Source organism: Aedes aegypti, chromosome 1 (genome assembly GCF_002204515.2).
Source record: "Aedes aegypti strain LVP_AGWG chromosome 1, AaegL5.0 Primary Assembly, whole genome shotgun sequence".
In the NCBI taxonomy this organism is placed as follows: Eukaryota; Metazoa; Arthropoda; class Insecta; order Diptera; family Culicidae; genus Aedes; species Aedes aegypti.
Window position 1 is genome coordinate 92,063,194 of NC_035107.1, and position 18,367 is coordinate 92,081,560.

The 18,367-nt window shown below is 35.8% G+C and overlaps 1 protein-coding gene across 1 annotated transcript in view; it reads right to left on the reverse strand.

Annotated features, from left to right (window-relative positions):
• LOC5572551 (amyloid protein-binding protein 2) overlaps positions 1-16,458 on the reverse strand; it is a 55,142-nt gene extending 38,684 nt beyond the window's left edge. Inside the window, exon 1 of the mRNA XM_021842465.1 lies at positions 15,823-16,458. Within this exon, the coding sequence (XP_021698157.1) occupies positions 15,823-15,966 (144 nt within the window). The 5' untranslated portion in view covers positions 15,967-16,458. The remainder of the gene's footprint in view (positions 1-15,822) is intronic.
• Positions 16,459-18,367: the final 1,909 nt, after the last annotated feature.

An 18,367-nucleotide genomic window follows, 5' to 3' on the forward strand; every position in this document is an offset into this window, starting at 1 on the left:
ATTATTTCGAGTCTTACGAAAAACTATTACAGGTCGGACTCGATTATCCGGAGACTCGATTATCCGGGAACTCGATTATCCGGGATTCGATTATCCGGAATTTATTTTTTGATGTTCTTGTTTTTCAATTTTTATGCATCGATCTGAGATAATTCGGTATTGCAATATACAATATGAATGGTTTTGCAGTTTTGATCGTATTTAAGAAAAATGGGGCTTGAGAAAGTGGTTTTTTGAGCATGCTGGTCAAACTTTTTTTTTTCTTGTAAAGACCTCTACTGTTCCTAGAAATAATTTCTAGCTACGCCACCGCATCATATAAATAAAACAATAAAAAAAGATTATATTTATGTTCTTTTGTCGAAGATTTCAATTTTTTTCTTAGTGATTTGATTATCCGGAGTGAAAAAAAACGATAATCGATTCCGACCTGTACTAGAAATTCGACAAGAAAATTATCCAAATACGTTTTTAAAAATTCTTGTAAAATATTCCAAGGCATTCTTTCTATCTTGATTTTTTCAAAAGTAATATAAAACTGCTCAAAGGAATGTGGGATGCATCATTAACTTTCCTAAGGTGTTCAGCCAAACGCCAAACGTTATTCAGCCGAATATAAATGAGGGGCCCAAATGCAAATGGCTGTAAGTGACATTTTGGTCAGTTTTGAGTTTAGTATACTGAAAAATTCTACTGTTTATAAGCTTTTTAATGGTATTTCAGGTGATTTTTTTTTGTCAAATAGAAAAAATAACATAATTCTTAAAAGGCTGGCTTGTTTTTCTGGCTCCCATACGTTTTGCATGGAATGAAAAATTGCTGAAAAAACTTTAAAGTTGATTTTCACAAAACTAGAGTGACAAAAACTTACACCCCTTTGCTTCTAAGGAGTTCTGTTTGATCTTTCGACCTTGACGCTTGCTCTTACGGGGGCGGGTGATAGGGGCAGGATCAAACATGTCGAGCGTAGGTCGAGTAGTGAAATGAAAAAGCGCCGCGGATCGTTACTAGTGTTTGATCTATTGATCGAGTCGCTTGCTCTTGCGTGGGCGAGTTATGAACACTTGTTCGGGTTACAATGCGTTTATCAAATTAAATCGCGAATCCGATTAGGCGTGATTATATCATGGATCGTATCACCAACGGTGACTCCCAGGTCTTTACCTTATCCCACTAACCCAATATCCTTTCCATGACAACTGTGGAGATGCAGAGGTCTCTAGCAACAATGGTTGTCTAACTAACATTCCTTCCCTTCCCCGATGACCGTAAGGACGTGGCCGGCGCCGTTATTGTCATTGAAGAATGGTAAGCTAATCCCAAGCCACATTTATAAATTCCCTGTGCAACTTCGATTGTTCTGGTCTATCACGGAGTAGCAACTACGAATTGTACGGTCATCTATGCTCATGCTCATGCACATGCTTACAACCCTTTGCTTCTAAGCCCCTCAAATGTTCTTATACTCAAGAGTATGGTCAAGGCTTATATTTTTTGAATTCAACTCTGTAGGTCATTTTTCACCTACAGAGTTGAATTCAAAAAATATAAGCCTTGATTGGATTTGGCTGCTCAGAACCAGTGACAAAGGAATCAAGGTTTGGTCATTTTTGCAAGAGAGTATATTTTAGTATAGTTGATGCGAAATTCAGTTGTTTTTAATTGTGATACATAGTATTGGGTGCAAAATGCATTTGAAACGGTATCCAATTAACCGGGGAGCAATTCTCGCTCAAAACAGACCGCCATCGACACATATCGTTAGAATGTTTAATTTGATGTCACTTTTCGTTTGCAAAAATTGTTGTTTTTGATAAATCCAAAGTTTTTTTTTCACATTTTTTTCCTTAACTTTATTTTTGAACGGCCATTTGACCAATTTGGGCACTTCGGGTCAATTTACGCACAACTAGCTACATTTTTTTTATTGTTCTTCTAGTCTAGTTTTTATATCCGCATGATTGTGTCCACTGTTTTCTCATCCGTCATCTCACATGAAGATGCGAAGAGCGTGTGGATACTTGCTCTCGATTATGCAGCGCGGATTGCCTAATCATCGTATGGGTATTCATTTGTCCATATTCTTGTCCATTTTTGTTTCTGCCTTGTATTTCACTATGGGCGGTTTCCATACAGACAGGCGGCCAAAATTATTTTTTCCATCTCATGTCGTATTTATGAGTTTTATGATACAAATTTGATGTTTTATTTTCAAAAACAATTTTTTGAGACTAACTTTTGAATAGGGCCTATAGCGAAATATTAAACTTTGTTACTTATAATCAGTGCTGTTAAATATCACGTATATCACGTGACTTTGACAATTGAATATTGCTAATATCATCCTTCCCCGTGGAAAAAGTCATCGGGAAATGTTTTTCCCGGTGACCTATTCCAAATTACTATCGATTGGCATAATTTGCTAATGGGATATTTCGCATGGAAGAGTGCTATAAGCATTTGAAGTTTTAAAATTTTTTGACATTTAACAGCACTGCTTATAATGCATATAAGCCATTTATGCGATTAACGTTGTGCAAACCATTATACATATTAAAACTTACATAGAAATGATGATATGAATGATTTAGCGAAATTCAGTTATTAGCTGTTTACAATAGAAAATGGTTAAAAATATTGGAAAAATTCAAAAAGTCATATTAAAAAAGTGCAAATTTGTGCTGCTAAATTCTTCACGATCCTTTAGTTTACATCTCAAAGTACCCTTGGAACTGAATTTAAGCCTGGGACAACTTGGGACAAAAAAGTACTCGATGTGTTAACTATAAGCTTATTCGATTTTTTTAACCGCTTTATAAAAAAAACATCATAAAAGCCACTATTTTGAAGCTTTTTTTATTTTTATTTTTATTGTTTCTAGGAAGCCTTTTTTAAGCTTTCAAATGGTGAAAAAACATTTTACGTAAGTATTATAGAAAAAAAGTTATATTAATTTGAGTAAACCATAGTTTTTGTTAATAAAAACAAGTTTTTCTCCATAGGCTCAACTTTGGCACCTCATATCTGAGTGTGCAATGCAAATCATGCCCTAATATATTGGGGATTTCTTAGCAGACATGTTTACAATTAAATGGCGAACAAGAATTGAAATTTGGGGCACATCACTTTTTTGATTATTGGCCACCTGATAAGCCATAGTGTATTTATGGAACATCGACTCATGGAGGTTTCACTGTATATATTTTTTTCATTTTTTTAAGGAATTGAATCAGGTATTTGCCCAAAATTTTATTCAGATATTACTCCAAATATTTCTCCAGGAATTCATTTCGTGATTTGTACGGACTTCCTAAGAAATCCCTCCAAGAGTTTCGTTTAAGATACTTTCAGGAATAAGAATAACCACAAAAGTTACCTCTGGGATTCCATTGGGAATTCCTCAAAATATACTTTCAGAATGTTTTCGAAAAAAAATCTTTAGTCCTCTAGGAATTTATCCAATGATTCTACCATCGTCTTCTCTAGGGCTTCCTCCAAGATTCTCATTTAGAACACCTTTAAAAGCGATTTCGAAGTAATCAAAATCAGTTGGGTTTGCACTTACAAAGCTAAAAACGTATAAACGTATACTTTTTCTTCATGAGTTTCATTACTTTGAAATTGCGAGCTGCCAAATCAAATAACGGATTACTTAGCCTTGTTTAACTCCCACAAAAAACGAACTCTCTGAAAGAGATTATGAACTTTTCAGAAAATTTGGAAAGATTTGGTTGGTAAGATACTGAAAAAATCAATCAAATCTTTGGATAATAATCTACAGGAATTCCTTGAAATCCCTGATGAAATTTGTGTGGGAATGATTGGAGAAATCACTGGAATGGTTACTGTAATATTAGCTGAATGAACTGTCGAGAAATCCGTTAAAAAATAATTGAGAAGTTTTGGTTTTTTAAGAGCGGTAAAATATTAAGGAATTTTTTGGAGTATTTAAAATATTTCTCGGATATTGCCTGGAGAATTTGTGGAACAATTCCTGGGAGTAAATTTAAATGGGAGTCAATGTAGATTGTAGGAGGTCATATGAAAATACCTGGAATAATAACTGAAAACTATTGACAAAAAAAAATCGTGTACATTTTGCTGAAAAATTCCCTCATCAAATCTCTTAAAAAATTCTGAACGAACTTTTGCGGATTTTATTGAAAGGAAATATTTGGAAGTTCTCCGATGGTAACAATTGGAGAAATTTGGCGGATGTACGAAAATATATGGAAGAAATAGGGTCCTAAAGACTCCATTTTGGTACCAAACGCTTAAGTTTAGGCCAGAAACACATGTTTTCTTAATTTTTAAATGATTTTTGTTGATTTAAGTCCAAAAAACAGTTTTTTACAGTTTTTGAGATTTTGTCACACCCCTTGGTTTAAACTCAAATTTTGGGTATAGTTTGTTTTCAGATAGGAACAACCCCAGTGTTAAAACTAAAAGCCCTGTGGCATTTTTGTCGACAAAGTGAACGTCAAACATGATCAAAAGTGTCAAAGTTCATATTTGGAAACATTTTTAAAATTTTAAATTTAAATATGTTATAGCCGATATTTGAGCTGGAGATAATGCTCAAGTAGTTGAAAGAACATGCTCTTTTGTATTATTAAATAAAAACAATAATTCATTCAAAATTTTAGGACCCAATTCTGAATCCTTCGGAAATCACTGGAAGTAGAAGCATTGAAGTGCTAAAGAACGCTGGACAAATTAGAGGAATTTCTGGAGAAATCTTAGGAGAAGTTTCTTAAGTCTGCAAATAAATTATCTGCAGAATTTCTGAAGCTTTTTCTTGGGGAATCTGAGAAGAAATTCCTTAAGAACCTATAAAAGAGTCGGGTAATAGTCTCTAGAGGTTTCTCTTAAACCTTCAAAATTTGGCAGCAGAATTCACTGTAAGTACTTCATTCTACTTACAAGCGATTAGTGACCATTTTAGTTAAGAGACCTTCGGTTAAAAACAAACATTTGAATATAGACCAAGTCTCTAAAAAAAAGACCTACTACTACTACCAGATATATAGTCTGGAGACTCTATAATTTTACACCCGATTCCGTTTACAAGGAGAAAAAGAAAAAAAAAACAGTGGCTTTAGAGACCATTTTGATAAAGACAGAGTTTTTAGAGACCTTCCATCAAAAATAGAGTCTTGCATAATTTAGGATAACACCTTAAGAGCCCTTAATGATTACGTGTAGCTCATGCTGCACGTTGTCCTTATGCCGGGAGGGTCCATAATACACGGTGCCCCGACAGACCGTTATTATGCAAAAAAAATATCCATCAAATCTGAGCACAGGGCTCGATTCCTGAGGTCATTCTGCACCTCTGGGCCAATTTTTAAAAAAATCCCTAGGAGGAATCTCGAGAAATGTCGATTTGCAGTTTTTGACTAAAAATTTCAATATAATCCATATTATTATTTTGCAATAGCACTGAAAAAAACTACAAAAACGCTAAAAAAGTTAGCCAAACTGTTCTCAACTAGTATAATATTGTTACCGTTGTTATAATTACAATTATTTACAACTGACTTAACTGACCAGAGTGGCTCAAGTATGCTTTTACATGGCGTAAACCAGTAAGCTTAGTTTAATAAAATAAAATCAATAAATAAATTTCATTATACTATTGATGTTACGTTCGATAAACGTGAAACATTCAATGCTGAATATAAATAATAAATAACTGCTTATTTTTCGACTTTCACACTAAATGACCAGCCCACCAAAGTCTGCCGTATTTATTCTGATTAATAAAATTTTCTTCTTTGTTCATCTAGTACTACTCTTGATGTATACGTCTAGTTTTCCACCGAGTATTGCCCTCAGCACTTTACGTAAAAATATCCTGTTTAACATTCTCAGCCTCAACAGGATTCTAACTACACGGGAAACATGATTGTCATATGTCACAAGTGTTCGAAGATTAACAAAGTCTTTAACAACTTCAAACAAATCCCAATTAAGTACTACTCTACTAGTATTTTTATAGTTTGCACTAACGTAAGAACTACACGACATTGACGAGACGCGACGGATACAAGACATAACACTTATCGTTCTTACAAATCTAGACAAGACATAACACTTATCGTTCTTACATTGAGTACTACTTAAGTATCAACTTCACTAGGACTTGCACTCTATATACCTGCATCGATTTACTTCGTTTTTTTTTTCGAGATTCATCTTCAATCTGTTTATTGATTTCTAGGTCGCGTTCGGCTCAGTAACAAAAATCAAGCTGTTGCAAATACAATCAAGTGTAAGAATTGTAGATGAGGAGCTTTTATTTGTAAATTACATGGAATGAAAAGAGATGAGTTTCCGAATTTACTGTTTAATATAACGTTTTGTCGCTTATACTCAGCGTAGACAATCGTCGCCGTCAAATAGAAAAAGTCGACGACGAAACTAAAAGAAGCGTTGTCATCGTCACTCAACCAGCATCGGATGACGATTTGCCGCAGAGATCCAGTCACATAGGCTCGGCGCCATGACGAACAAATGCGATTTCTTCGTTCGGGAGCACCAAACCGACTAAAAATATGAATCGTGTCTTCGACAGATTATGAGTATTTTTTGCAAAAATAAACCAAAAACAAAACAACAAAACGCGTCTGGAATCGAACAAACGATCTCTCAATCGTCAACTCCACGCGCTTACCAACAGAACTATGTATTGTAGAATCGCAATTATGTGATACCTTTCGTTGTTTGGTGCGTAGCAACCGAATATACAGTAAACGCTTTCTTCATGTATGTAAGGGTAGCATGCGGAATGATGAAACATTTGCTCGTTGACGATTATGGGTTAAAGTTAGTCGTGCGTTCTTTCGTCGATGACGAGACGACGACCTGCCAGTGTTGTTATACTGGATGACGATGATTTTTTTTTATTTCGTCGGTGACGAACCTGATGTTTGTCTGTCTTGCTTATATTCCTTGATTTTGAAGACAATGACTTTATTGGAATCGATCGCAGTTTAGTAAAGCAGGGTTTCACTATTTTAAAGATGGACAACTAAGATAAGCTTGTAATACGATTTACTCTACCCGAGCAGAAGAAAAAAACTTCTGAATATCAAACTAAGGTATTCCATACCAGATAATTTCCAATACTTACAACCTTTTTTTTCGATTCCATTATAATACTAAATTGAGGTATTGACAACTGAACAATACCTAATTTTGGTATAATACCTAAATATGGTATTAATAAGTTTTTGGGAGTTATTTGTCCCTCCTCTCCTCCCAAACGTATATGGTCGCATATAGAGAAAAAACAGGTTCAGATGTGTTGGTGCTGAGGCAGTTCTTGATGGAAATGTAATTAAAGTTGTTGAAGAGCCATATAACATTTGTGACGTATGATAATAATGTTTCCCGTGCAGTAAAAACACGTGTTCTAGCTGCGAATATCTTCTTTTATGGATTACGTAACCTTAAGCTTAGGGACCCGCAACTTGCAAATGGAGACGACATTTCTACACTGTTGCTTGATAAAGGCTTATCTGACTTCAAAGATCCATTATTTCGTTAACAACTTCGCCAATACACCTCGCGGTCCTTTATCGTGAACACTGAAAAATGTTTAGAAAACTAAAGCAGTTTTTTAATAATAATGCAAAGAGAGCAACGATTAATGCAAGCTTGCCTAAATGAAACATCATTGTCAATTTGCCCTGTATAAAACGTTTATTATTGGCTCTCTAAGCTCATTTTTTTTAGAACAGGAGCGAAAACTATTGAGCGAATAAAATAGGCAAACTTCAGTGAGCTGGTCATTTAGTACGAATGCCGGAAAAGCTGTAAATATTTCTAATTATAATAACGGTAACAATGTTATACTAGTTGAGAACAGTTTGGCCAACTTTTATAGCATTTTTGTAGCTTTTTTCAGTGCTATTGAAAATTTTTAATATTTAATAATAATTTTTTAATATAATGAAATTTTTAGTCAAAAACTTCAAATCGACATTTCTCGAGATTCCTCCTAGGGATTTTTTTAAAATTGGCCCATAGGTGCAGAATGACCTCAGGAATCGAGCCCTGTGCTCAGATTTGATGGACAATTTTTTTGCATAATAACGGTCTGTCGGGGCACCGTGTAATAGGCATAAGGACAACAGTTTTCCAAATGAGTATTTCTCTGGCTAAATTGAATGTTTTAGTGTGATTTTAAAGCGGACTATGAAGTAATGACATGGAACTTGTTGAAAGGCTGCACAAAACGTATATCCATCGAAGATATCATTGCAAAACAGCGTCCAGAATGAATCTCAGCTACTAAGGGGTCCATTACTAGCACTGAAACCCTATTCCGGAGACTTTTTCAAGCTTTTTCCTGGCACGATCACCTCGCACCCCTTGTCGAGTGCAACAGTGAAAAACTTACGTCAATCCGTCTATCCGTTCTCAAGATATTTCGTGACATACAAACAGCACTCCATTTTTTTATATAGATAGAAGATAGATAGATATCGTCATGTTTCCTACTTGTTATTTGAACAACAGCGTGCCTTCATGCCAATAATGTCCCGGCGTTCTATTTTCGTCGATATTTTTTCGAATCCTCCGCATTCTAATCAATACTTGTTATGTAATAATTGTTCCATAAAAAGCATTGTCACAATGCACCTCAGACAATGTCAACCTCTAGCTTTTTTTTAGAAATTCTTCCATGGTTTCTTCTGAAAATGTTTGCATCAAAAAATCTTTAAATAGATTCTTGTAGGGATTCTTCCATTTTCTTGCGATAATGGGTTGTGCTTTTTCCTTCTGAAAGAACTTCTTCATTTGACTTCATCCAAGTTTCTTCCAAATTACATGTTCTCCAGATATTTATGCTGCTGTTTCCTAAGTGATCTTCTATTTTTTTCTTTTTCTAGATTTTGTTACATTTTCCTGTCGGCTTATGAAAATAAACTCCTAAGATTATAAATTGAATCACTTTAGGATTCTTCAAAAAATTCCACAGCTTTTTGGGATGCTTCTGAAAATACTCCTGGGATTCTTCGGAAAATCTCACTTAGATAAGTCCTGGAATTCCTAATCAAATCTCCGTAAATTTTTCTCTTGAATTATCCCAAAAATCTCTCTTTTGATAATCCTAATGGAATCATTTATACGAAATCCTTTTGAAATGTATCAAGAAATCTCTCTGTAGTGCTTTCATAGACCTATCTCGAGCTGTTTCGTCCAAGAATCCGTTTTGAATTATTCCGAAAATGCTTCTGGGATTCCTCTTGCAATTTCTTTATGATACTACAGTAAATCTTTCAGAGAATCTTCCGGAAAACCCTTCTGGGATCCTTGCAAAAATCTCTCAGAAATTCCTCTTAGTTTCTTTAGGAAATCCTTTTGAAATTATTATTATTAGCTCTCTGATCGCTCTGTGATACTTCTGAAAATCTTCCTGAGGCTTACACTTAGACTATCTCGGAAATTCCTCCTGAATTTTCATGGAAAACCTTCCGGGTTTTTTCCGTAAGATTTCACTGGAATGTTTCAGAAAATGTTTCTATGATTGCATTCCAAAGGGATAGAATTCTTTAAAAAATATGGGGTTTTTCTGAATATCTTTTGAAGATTTCTCTAGAAACATTTCGAGGATTCTTACAAAAATTCTGCAGGATTTCTTTCAAAAATCCATTCGAAATTATTAAATTAAATCCTCTGATTTTTTTTCCAGAAATCCATCTATAGTTTTTTTTTCGTGAATGTCCATAGGACATTTCTGGATATTCCTCTTATATTCGTCCAGGATTATTCCGATTATTCTGGGATTCTCACGAAAATCCATCTGAAATTATAGTAAAAAAATCTATTTTTTCACTGATTACTGTTTTCCGTTCAAATTTATGGAATATTTCCGGAATCACTGTTGAAATTCTGCCAGATATCTCTCGGGGATTTATTTAACAATCATTTGTATGGAAATCATCCAAAATTTTTCAAAAATTAATTCAGTAATTCTTCTGAAAACTCCTCAGAAATAGTCTGGAAATCCTTCTGGCCCTTTTTCTAGAAATTCTTCTTCAATTATATTGGAAATCCTGCTTTAGGTATCCGTTTGCAATTCTGATACTACAATCTCTCTGTCATTCTTCGGGAAAATGCTCTTGTTTTTTTGGAAATTTTCTAAAATTCTTAGAGGAATCTCCAGAAAATCCCTCTTGGATTCAAATGAAAATCCCATAAGAAAACTTCCGAACAGCCCTCTGGGACTCTTAAAAAATACCTGTGGATTCTTACGGATATCTTTCTAATACTCTTATAAAAATTACCCTGAAATTGTTCCAGAAATCGTTTGAAATTCCTTCGTAAATCTTTCTGGAGTTCCCTCCCCTTGGTTATGCGACCTTGTCGCGATGGGAGGGCATAATCCATTAGCCCATATGATGGAAACCAAAGGCGTAACCTGTAGTGGTGGTATCACATTTTGGCATTTTTTGCTTAAAGCCGCGTCATAATTCATATGGCATAGACGCAATAATATCTCGGATGTGATCCAACGGACATTCTGCGTCATTGATAGAATTGATGCCCATTTCAAATAACTAATCTATTCGAAGTGGACATTAATACTATTGGTGACGTTCAGTTTGCCTTTTGCTAACCAGAATGATCCGTAGCCACTCTTACTATTAGCTAGCTAGATACATCGTTATCATATACGACGAAGGGAATATTAAGGAACTCTTAGGAAAATGACTAGTAGATTCACTGAGTAGAAATAAGTGACGACAATCTTATTTTAATATGGTTTTTACATTGCCATAATAAGAAATACCTCTTTTGTAACAGCGGTATAAATAATCTAATTCCAGCTTCATTTTCGCAAAATTTACAAGTAGAAAGTAGGCGTTGTGAAGCATTGCATTTGCCACCGAAAAGTGAATCTTGTAGGAGACTGTAATAGAAGCCTAAGGTAACTTTACTCTTCAATATTCACTATAAAAATGACTATGGAAAGTAAGACGCTGAGATCGATCATTAGGGTACACTTGCTAGTTTCGAAAAATTGTTGAACAGACAAGGAAAGCGACTTTTTTCTTTAAGGATATATGAACGTAATGACCAATAAATACTTTTAACAACAAAAATGAAATTAACTAGTACTACTTCTAAACAGCCTAATTTTGTTAAGACTTGACGACACTTGACCAGAGGCGCGTCCACGTTCGAAACCATGGGTAGGACAAACGTAGGCAAATATTTTGTGAAACTGCGAAAAATTTTAACCCTGGACCGCAAAATAAAAGTTACTACATTTGAACAGAGTTGCTTGCTGTCACTATCAACGCCTAAAATTTGCTGATTTGTACAGGCCGACTGCGATACAATTCGGATCAATCTATATCACATCAACATCATGCTGTCTACTCCATCACCAGTGCATTGATGGCGATAGACTACGGATATCACTGATGGGTTAAGTTTAGCCTTAAATTAAGCAAATACAATGGCAATTTATCAGGATATTTTTGCCAGTGCTGCAGATAGATTGAAACTATGTGTTGGTCACTGAAAAACATTCATAGCAAGGATAATTGCCACGTGGTCACTAATTCTGCACTGATTATGATCTAGAGTGCGTTGTCGCATCACCGCTGTTGGTTGTCAAATCAAAGTGATAGCTCGCAAGTGATATTGATAGTTTTAGAGCATCAGCTATCAGCTGATATGATTGATATTAAGCAACTCTGCATTTGAGGGGCTCAAACGTAAAGGGGTGTAAGGTATATTTTGATTGGTTTTGAGTTGAGGATATTCTACTGCTTCCAAGCATTCCAACGATATTTTTAAGTGATTTTTCTGCTCAACAAAAAAACATAATTCCTAGATTTTTGATCACTAACCAGGAGGAGACCGAACAATAATCAAGAAAACAAAATGAAACCAAATAGGAGCAAATAGATAAGAGAATGATTCTTCATAGCATCAAAGCAGACAATTTTCTAAGATCTAGGATTTAAGTATTCCTCGTTACATTACGACGAGTGTGTTTCTCATGATTTTCTCCCTGAGTGTCATCAGAAATTTATTCAAGGTATTTACACAAATTTTCAGATATTACTTCGTAAATTTCTAAAGGAGTATATATAGTGATTATTTCCCAAGGAATTTTTCCATAATAGGGAAATTCTCAAAAAAAATGTTTAGGATACTTCAAGAATTCAACTTGGATTTTCCCAAAGGAGAACCAAAGAAATGGAATATCTCCAAAGATTAATACAGAAAGCAATTAAATTTCTCCAAAAATCCCTTGAGAAGAAAGTCCTAGTACCTCTAATATTTTATCAGGTGATCCATTAATCGATTTCCCAGGGACATCCTGCAATATTCCCGGTCAAAACGTCCCTTAACTTAAGCTTTTTTCAACCATTTTATCCAAACTTTTTACCAAACATCTTAGAATAAACCAATGTGAATTTCCTCGGAAGAAATTCTGTAGAAATCTTCGGATGAGTTCCTAGAGTAACAACTGGAGAATTCGGTTGAAGGATTAGTGAAAAAATATCTGGAGGAAATTCTAGGATAGCTTTCGAAAAAAACAAAGTAATACCTGAGGAAATTACTGGAGGTAGTAGCTCTGGAGTTCTTGAGGATTTCCTTGAGCAAATTTTTCTAAGCATTCTTAAAAGAATCGTTGGAGATTTTTTTTTTTGGAATAATTGGTAGAGAAATCTCTAGAAAAATTTCTGGAGAGATTACTGTAGGATACCATGAAAGTGTTCTTAATAAAATCACTGTGATAATTCCTCAAGAAATCTGAGACGAAAATTTTGAAGAGCCTGTTGAACCTGTAGTAGTCTCTGCACGTTTCTTTGGAACCTATACAATTTTGCATCTGGATTCAATGCAAGCAGAATAAGGAAAGACGATACTTTAGAGACTTTCAATTAAATATAGAGACTTGCATTAAAATAGAACCCAAGTCTCTAAAAAGATACTTACTATCAGTTCTACCTTCAGGATCATTAATTGAATCAACTTTTGTTATCATTCATATAAAAAAATATAAATATCATCTATTTTTACAACCTTTTTAAATCAATTTTATTAGATGAATTTGATAGAAATAGAACAAACTGCTTTCATTTACAAGCAGTGAGGTTGTTATAATTTCCTCATGTTTCTAGATAACAAATGGATGAACAACAAAAAATCAGTGAATTTGTGTAGTATTTTTTTTCTTTGCGCCGAAGTAACCTGGATAATTCATCGCGTAGAAACTCTATCAAATATATCGTTAGAATTTCTTCAACAATTCTGCAAACAAATCGTCATTATCTTCTCTATATATTTTTATGAATTATGCCACAGATTTATCGAATAATTAATTTTTCAGGAGTTAACTCAGGACTACTTCCAGATATTTCTACGGCTATTCTGAATCATCCATGAACTTCTATAGAGTGTGCTGTGGGAGTATTATAGGAATTGCTCTGAAAATCGTCAAGAGATTCAGCTATGCTTTGATATCAAGAATGATATCAAGAATGATTGCACGTTCAGAAATCGCTAGCACCATCACACTCGTTTTGTGTGTATAACACGATGCGACTGGTATTGGATCAAGCCATTTCATCATCCAAAGATCTCCAATAATCTTCTGATAAATCTCTATGAAAGTCACAGAAGTTTTTTTTTAATTACTTTCAGGAATGTTCACGGCAATTTGTCCCAAAAAATATACAGGGTTTGGACGTATTTTTTTTTAAAGAAACCATCAATTGATTCATTCAGAAATGCCATACAGAATTGCTCCTTTTGTTTTTCTTACGAAAAGTTTCTTGTTGCATTTATTAAAGTTAGCTTCCAAGGATTTTCACTATAGATATTCTCAATCGTTCTTAGGAGCCAGAACTTTTGGGGGTCTTTATCGTGTCGGAATAAGTTTGACGTTGACGAATTTGTATGTTTATTGAATAGTTCAATTCATTTTTCAAGCTTTCTGCTGATCTTGGTTTTTCTTTGTTTTGTTGATTCGTGGGTAGGACAATCCTTTGACTGTCCTACCCAGGTGTTTTTGTGCGTAGTACATGTCCTACCTGTCCTACCCACTTCCCGCGCCACTGCACTTGACATTTAAGGTGATTATAGAACGAAGCCACATCTCAAATTTTCAAGAGCACAAGACTTAGTAACCAAACAGCGTTCCGCGTTGAAAATCTATCCCATTGGTCACCACCAGCAAGCAAGCAATTTGATTGGTTTTCAACGCGAACTGTTGTTTGATTCTCCAGTCTCGTGCATTTGAAAATTCAAGCTTTGGCTTCCTTTTATAATCACCTTAAGACTCTAATCTTACGTAAAAGACAATAGTAATCAGAATAGCACTTGAATGACAAATTATTCAAAACCATTTCGACTAGACAGTATTAGTAACGCACTACTATTTCAAACAAATTCTAATGGAGCTGCTGATTTTCACAATGCTTCCTTTTCTCAGAAGCAAAGGAATATGGGTACTTTTCAAAAACTACCACGTCACAATACTAATAAAAAACAGTGTTCATGTGGGCGCCATTGCCTAGTCCGTCTGAGTATTGGTCCTGGTAGAGGGGAAACTTGGCAAAAGCCAGACCGAAGGTTCAGCCTTGACAAGTTCAGCTGTCAGGCAGCTCCAACTGAATACCATAAAAAAAAGTAAATCTTTCTGGAGTTCTTCCGGACATCTCTCGAAAAAATCTTGTAGGAAGTATTCAGAGGATCCTCAGAAAGATTTCCGAAAGAATCTCATAAGGTTTTCAGAAAGAATCCTCCAAAGATATCCGGAAGAATTCCAACTGGATTTTCGGAAAAGTCCCAGAAGGATATTGACAAAATAATTACAGAGGCATTTTAGATGAATTCCAAAAGGATTTCCGAAAGCATCTCAGATAATTTTCGCTAGAACCCAGAAGCATTCTCATAAGAATCCCAGGAGTATTACCGAAATAGTCTTAGAAACATTTTCGCAAGAATCTCAGAGTTTGGAAGAATCCCAGAAGAATTTCTATTGGAGCCCTAGTAAATCTTTGGTAGAATCCTCTCGAAATATACGGTAGAATGGCATTAGGATTTTAGGTAAAAACTTTCGTAATATTACTTTTTTTCTGAAAATTTAATTTAATTCAAAAGAAGATAAATGCAAAAATCACAGAGGGATTCTGCAAGAATCTTAAAAATTGTACAGAAGAATCACAGAAGTAATAACGGTACGGTCCTATAAAATTGTTTGGAAGAATCTTAGAGCGATATTTTCAAGTATACTAAGATTTCCAAAAAAATAGAGAGATATCAGAAATAATCCCAAGATTTCCAGAACAATCTTATAGGGGGTTTTGGAAAATTCAAGAGGAATTTATGGATTCTAGAGCAATTACCTCAAGAATAGTAGAGGATTTTTTCTTAGAATATGTTTAAAAAATAATATTATTCAAATCAATTTCTTGTGTAGCATTGGTTTTTCACTGTAGAGACAGCTCGTAACATCAATATTATTGGTAGTTTATTGACTCAGGCCTTCAAAACGATAGGTAAGCCAAAAATCGGTATCCCTGGCCACCCTGTCAAACCCAAAACGAAGACACAGCAACAATAACACCAACAGCTGCTCTGCTGGCGAAAACAAAAAAAAAACTCAGGGAGAGCAAAAATTGTCACCTTCGGGATGTCCTTGATCGGGTCGGGAGACGACGGAGAATGCAATTTTTGATCGCAAAAGAAATTACTCATCGTTCCCGAAGGAATCCCGCTTCAGCATGGGAATATTAGTCATCTTGGTGGGGAGAAGCAACCAGGAAGTATTTCGCCACCTACCTGTTCGTAGACGTTGGCCAGTATCGCCGTCGGAAGCATCCGGAGGTCCACAACGGTCCGGTCCATGCTGGTGACGCTGTAGTTCAGGTTCCGGACATAGGCCACCAGACAGGAGCTGTACAGCGAAGGAGGTTCCCTGACCATCCTCCCGATTTTCTTCCTTTTTATTCACTTCTGGATCAGGCAAAATAAAAAAGCGATGGCACTCTGTAAAGCTGCTTGCCTTTACTTCCGCGATTGGTTAACACCACTCACAGTTTTATTTCACACTCTTCGGATCGAAAATCGCCACACTTTCTACACTAGGAAGGCAGGAAGCCAAGTCGCAGGTTATCTAAACACAAGCTGCACCGTTTTTCCGCATCAATCGATTCGGGATTTTCTGATGGATTCCCACAGAACGAAGGAGGAATCAAATTGTTTTGCGAATGTGGGACTGCCTGGCGACGGGACGGATTGCCAGCACCACACCACACCACGGTTTTGCTACTCTTTTTGTAAGAAAAGGCAAAAAATGATATTTTTCTTGACCGTCACTCCACTCCGCACGACTACATTCCAAAATACGCGACGTAAAACTGGCTGGCTGCTGGCTGGCGAGTGGCGATGATCAACGGGAGATCCGAACGAATGAAACGAAACGAAGGTGAGTGCTGTTTTTGGATGGTGACTTTTCTTGTTGTTTCCTTTGTGAGTGGTAGTGGGGAACTAGCGGAAACTGAAAAACACCACACGGAACCGCCAGATCTGAAGGGGTAAATGCTCCAAAACGAACCCATAAGCCCTGTAATTGGGTTGTTTATCGATGAAAAAGCTACTCATTTCTCGCATAACCTGTGATCTCGCCCTAAAAGCTATTGTTAACCGAGTGTGTAACTCCTTGTTTCTAAGCAAACGGATGGACCAGGATGCAAACTATCACCACAGGGAGATAGAGGAAGATCTTCTCTTCATGGGAAGATAGTTGAATAACGTTTAAATCCATTCGTTTGCTCGATAACAACGTAACAACAAGCTACACACTCGGTTACCAATGGCTTTTAGGGCGAGATCACAAGTTATGCGAGATTTTTAGCTTGATCGAAAGATCTTTTTTTTTCATGTGCCAACATAATTCTATTGCGCTTGACAGCTCGTCCCGTAGTAACCCGCATAGAAATTTAGGGTTTATTCATATACATATTTGGGTTCATTCATAAATTACATAACGCTGAAAATGGCCATTTTCGATACCCACCCACCCCCTCGTAACGCTTTTTGTATGAAAGTTCTACAAATTTTGTATGAACCGTAACACCAGCAGGACACCCACCCACCCCCTTCAGCGTTATGAAATTTGTGAATAAGCCCTTTAATAACATTCCTAGTCGTGCACTCGCCGAGTAAATCCGCTTTAGTTTTTGCTCCGTAATGCGATTTGAAGCATTTTTTCCCACACCGTTGTGGTTTTTTTGCTGGAAGAAAAGTGTCTTATTTAACGTGCACCGCAGGAAAAAGCCATCCTCAGCATAGTTCTGTGGATGGACTTTTCATCAAGTGCGAGTTGGAACCAAATTTGCCAAATTACCAAAATTGGCAATCAATTTGGTATACATGGGCCACTGTTACCTTCAGTCATCGCATTTCAACCAAGGAACTCCGGAGGGATGTAAAGTAACGAGTTCCTGGAGAAATCCAGAGGAAAGGTAGAGGTGGAGCTCTGAATCAATACAAGGATAAACTTGTGAGAATTTCCCAGAGGAACTTTTGAGGATGTATTGGAGAAACACTGCAGGATATCTAGGAGAATTCTCGGAATAACTCCAGAAGGATTCCTAATGGTGCTTCGGAGGATTTCCTAGAAATTACTGGAGCATTCCTGGAGAAACTCCGATTAAATTATTGGAGGAACTATCTAGAAAATCCAAATAAAATCCCAAAGAAATTTTCGGAGGAGTTCTCAGTGTAGCTCGGCTGGTAGAGCCGCCAGTAGGGAATAGATATAATAGTATACAAAACAATAAGATTGGAGTTATTTGTATGGAAAAAGAAAATATAAATTGTGAAGTGTAAAAAAAGTAACTTATTTCTAATATTGAGTGTTTATGAACCAGAGTGTAAACAAAAGGGCTCACAAGGGTTTAAATGCGCGCATTTCCCGTAGAGGGTTTAAATGCGAACAAATTTCGGAAATAAATCAGTTTTGAAACGGATTTACGCGAGAACAGACGTGATGAGCGTAGGTACGCGTTTATTATTCCCTGGCTGGAACTGATATATTGTATGGTTGTCAATGAATTTTCCAAACATCTCATGGTTTATTTTTCCAGGAAGTTATTTAAATTTACAAAAACAAATACGGCACATTATTTAATGTGAGAAGTGGAAACAAATATTTATTTATGAAAAAGGCGTTAGTAAAATAAAAAAAAATAATGGTATCCATCAAGAACACGTTGTATTATGACATGCTTCAGGATTTGACAAGTTGATGAGTTTAACGAATATATTAATTAAGATCAAATGTTTTTTTACGGTTCGTTGTAACAAAATCAGCTATGGTTGT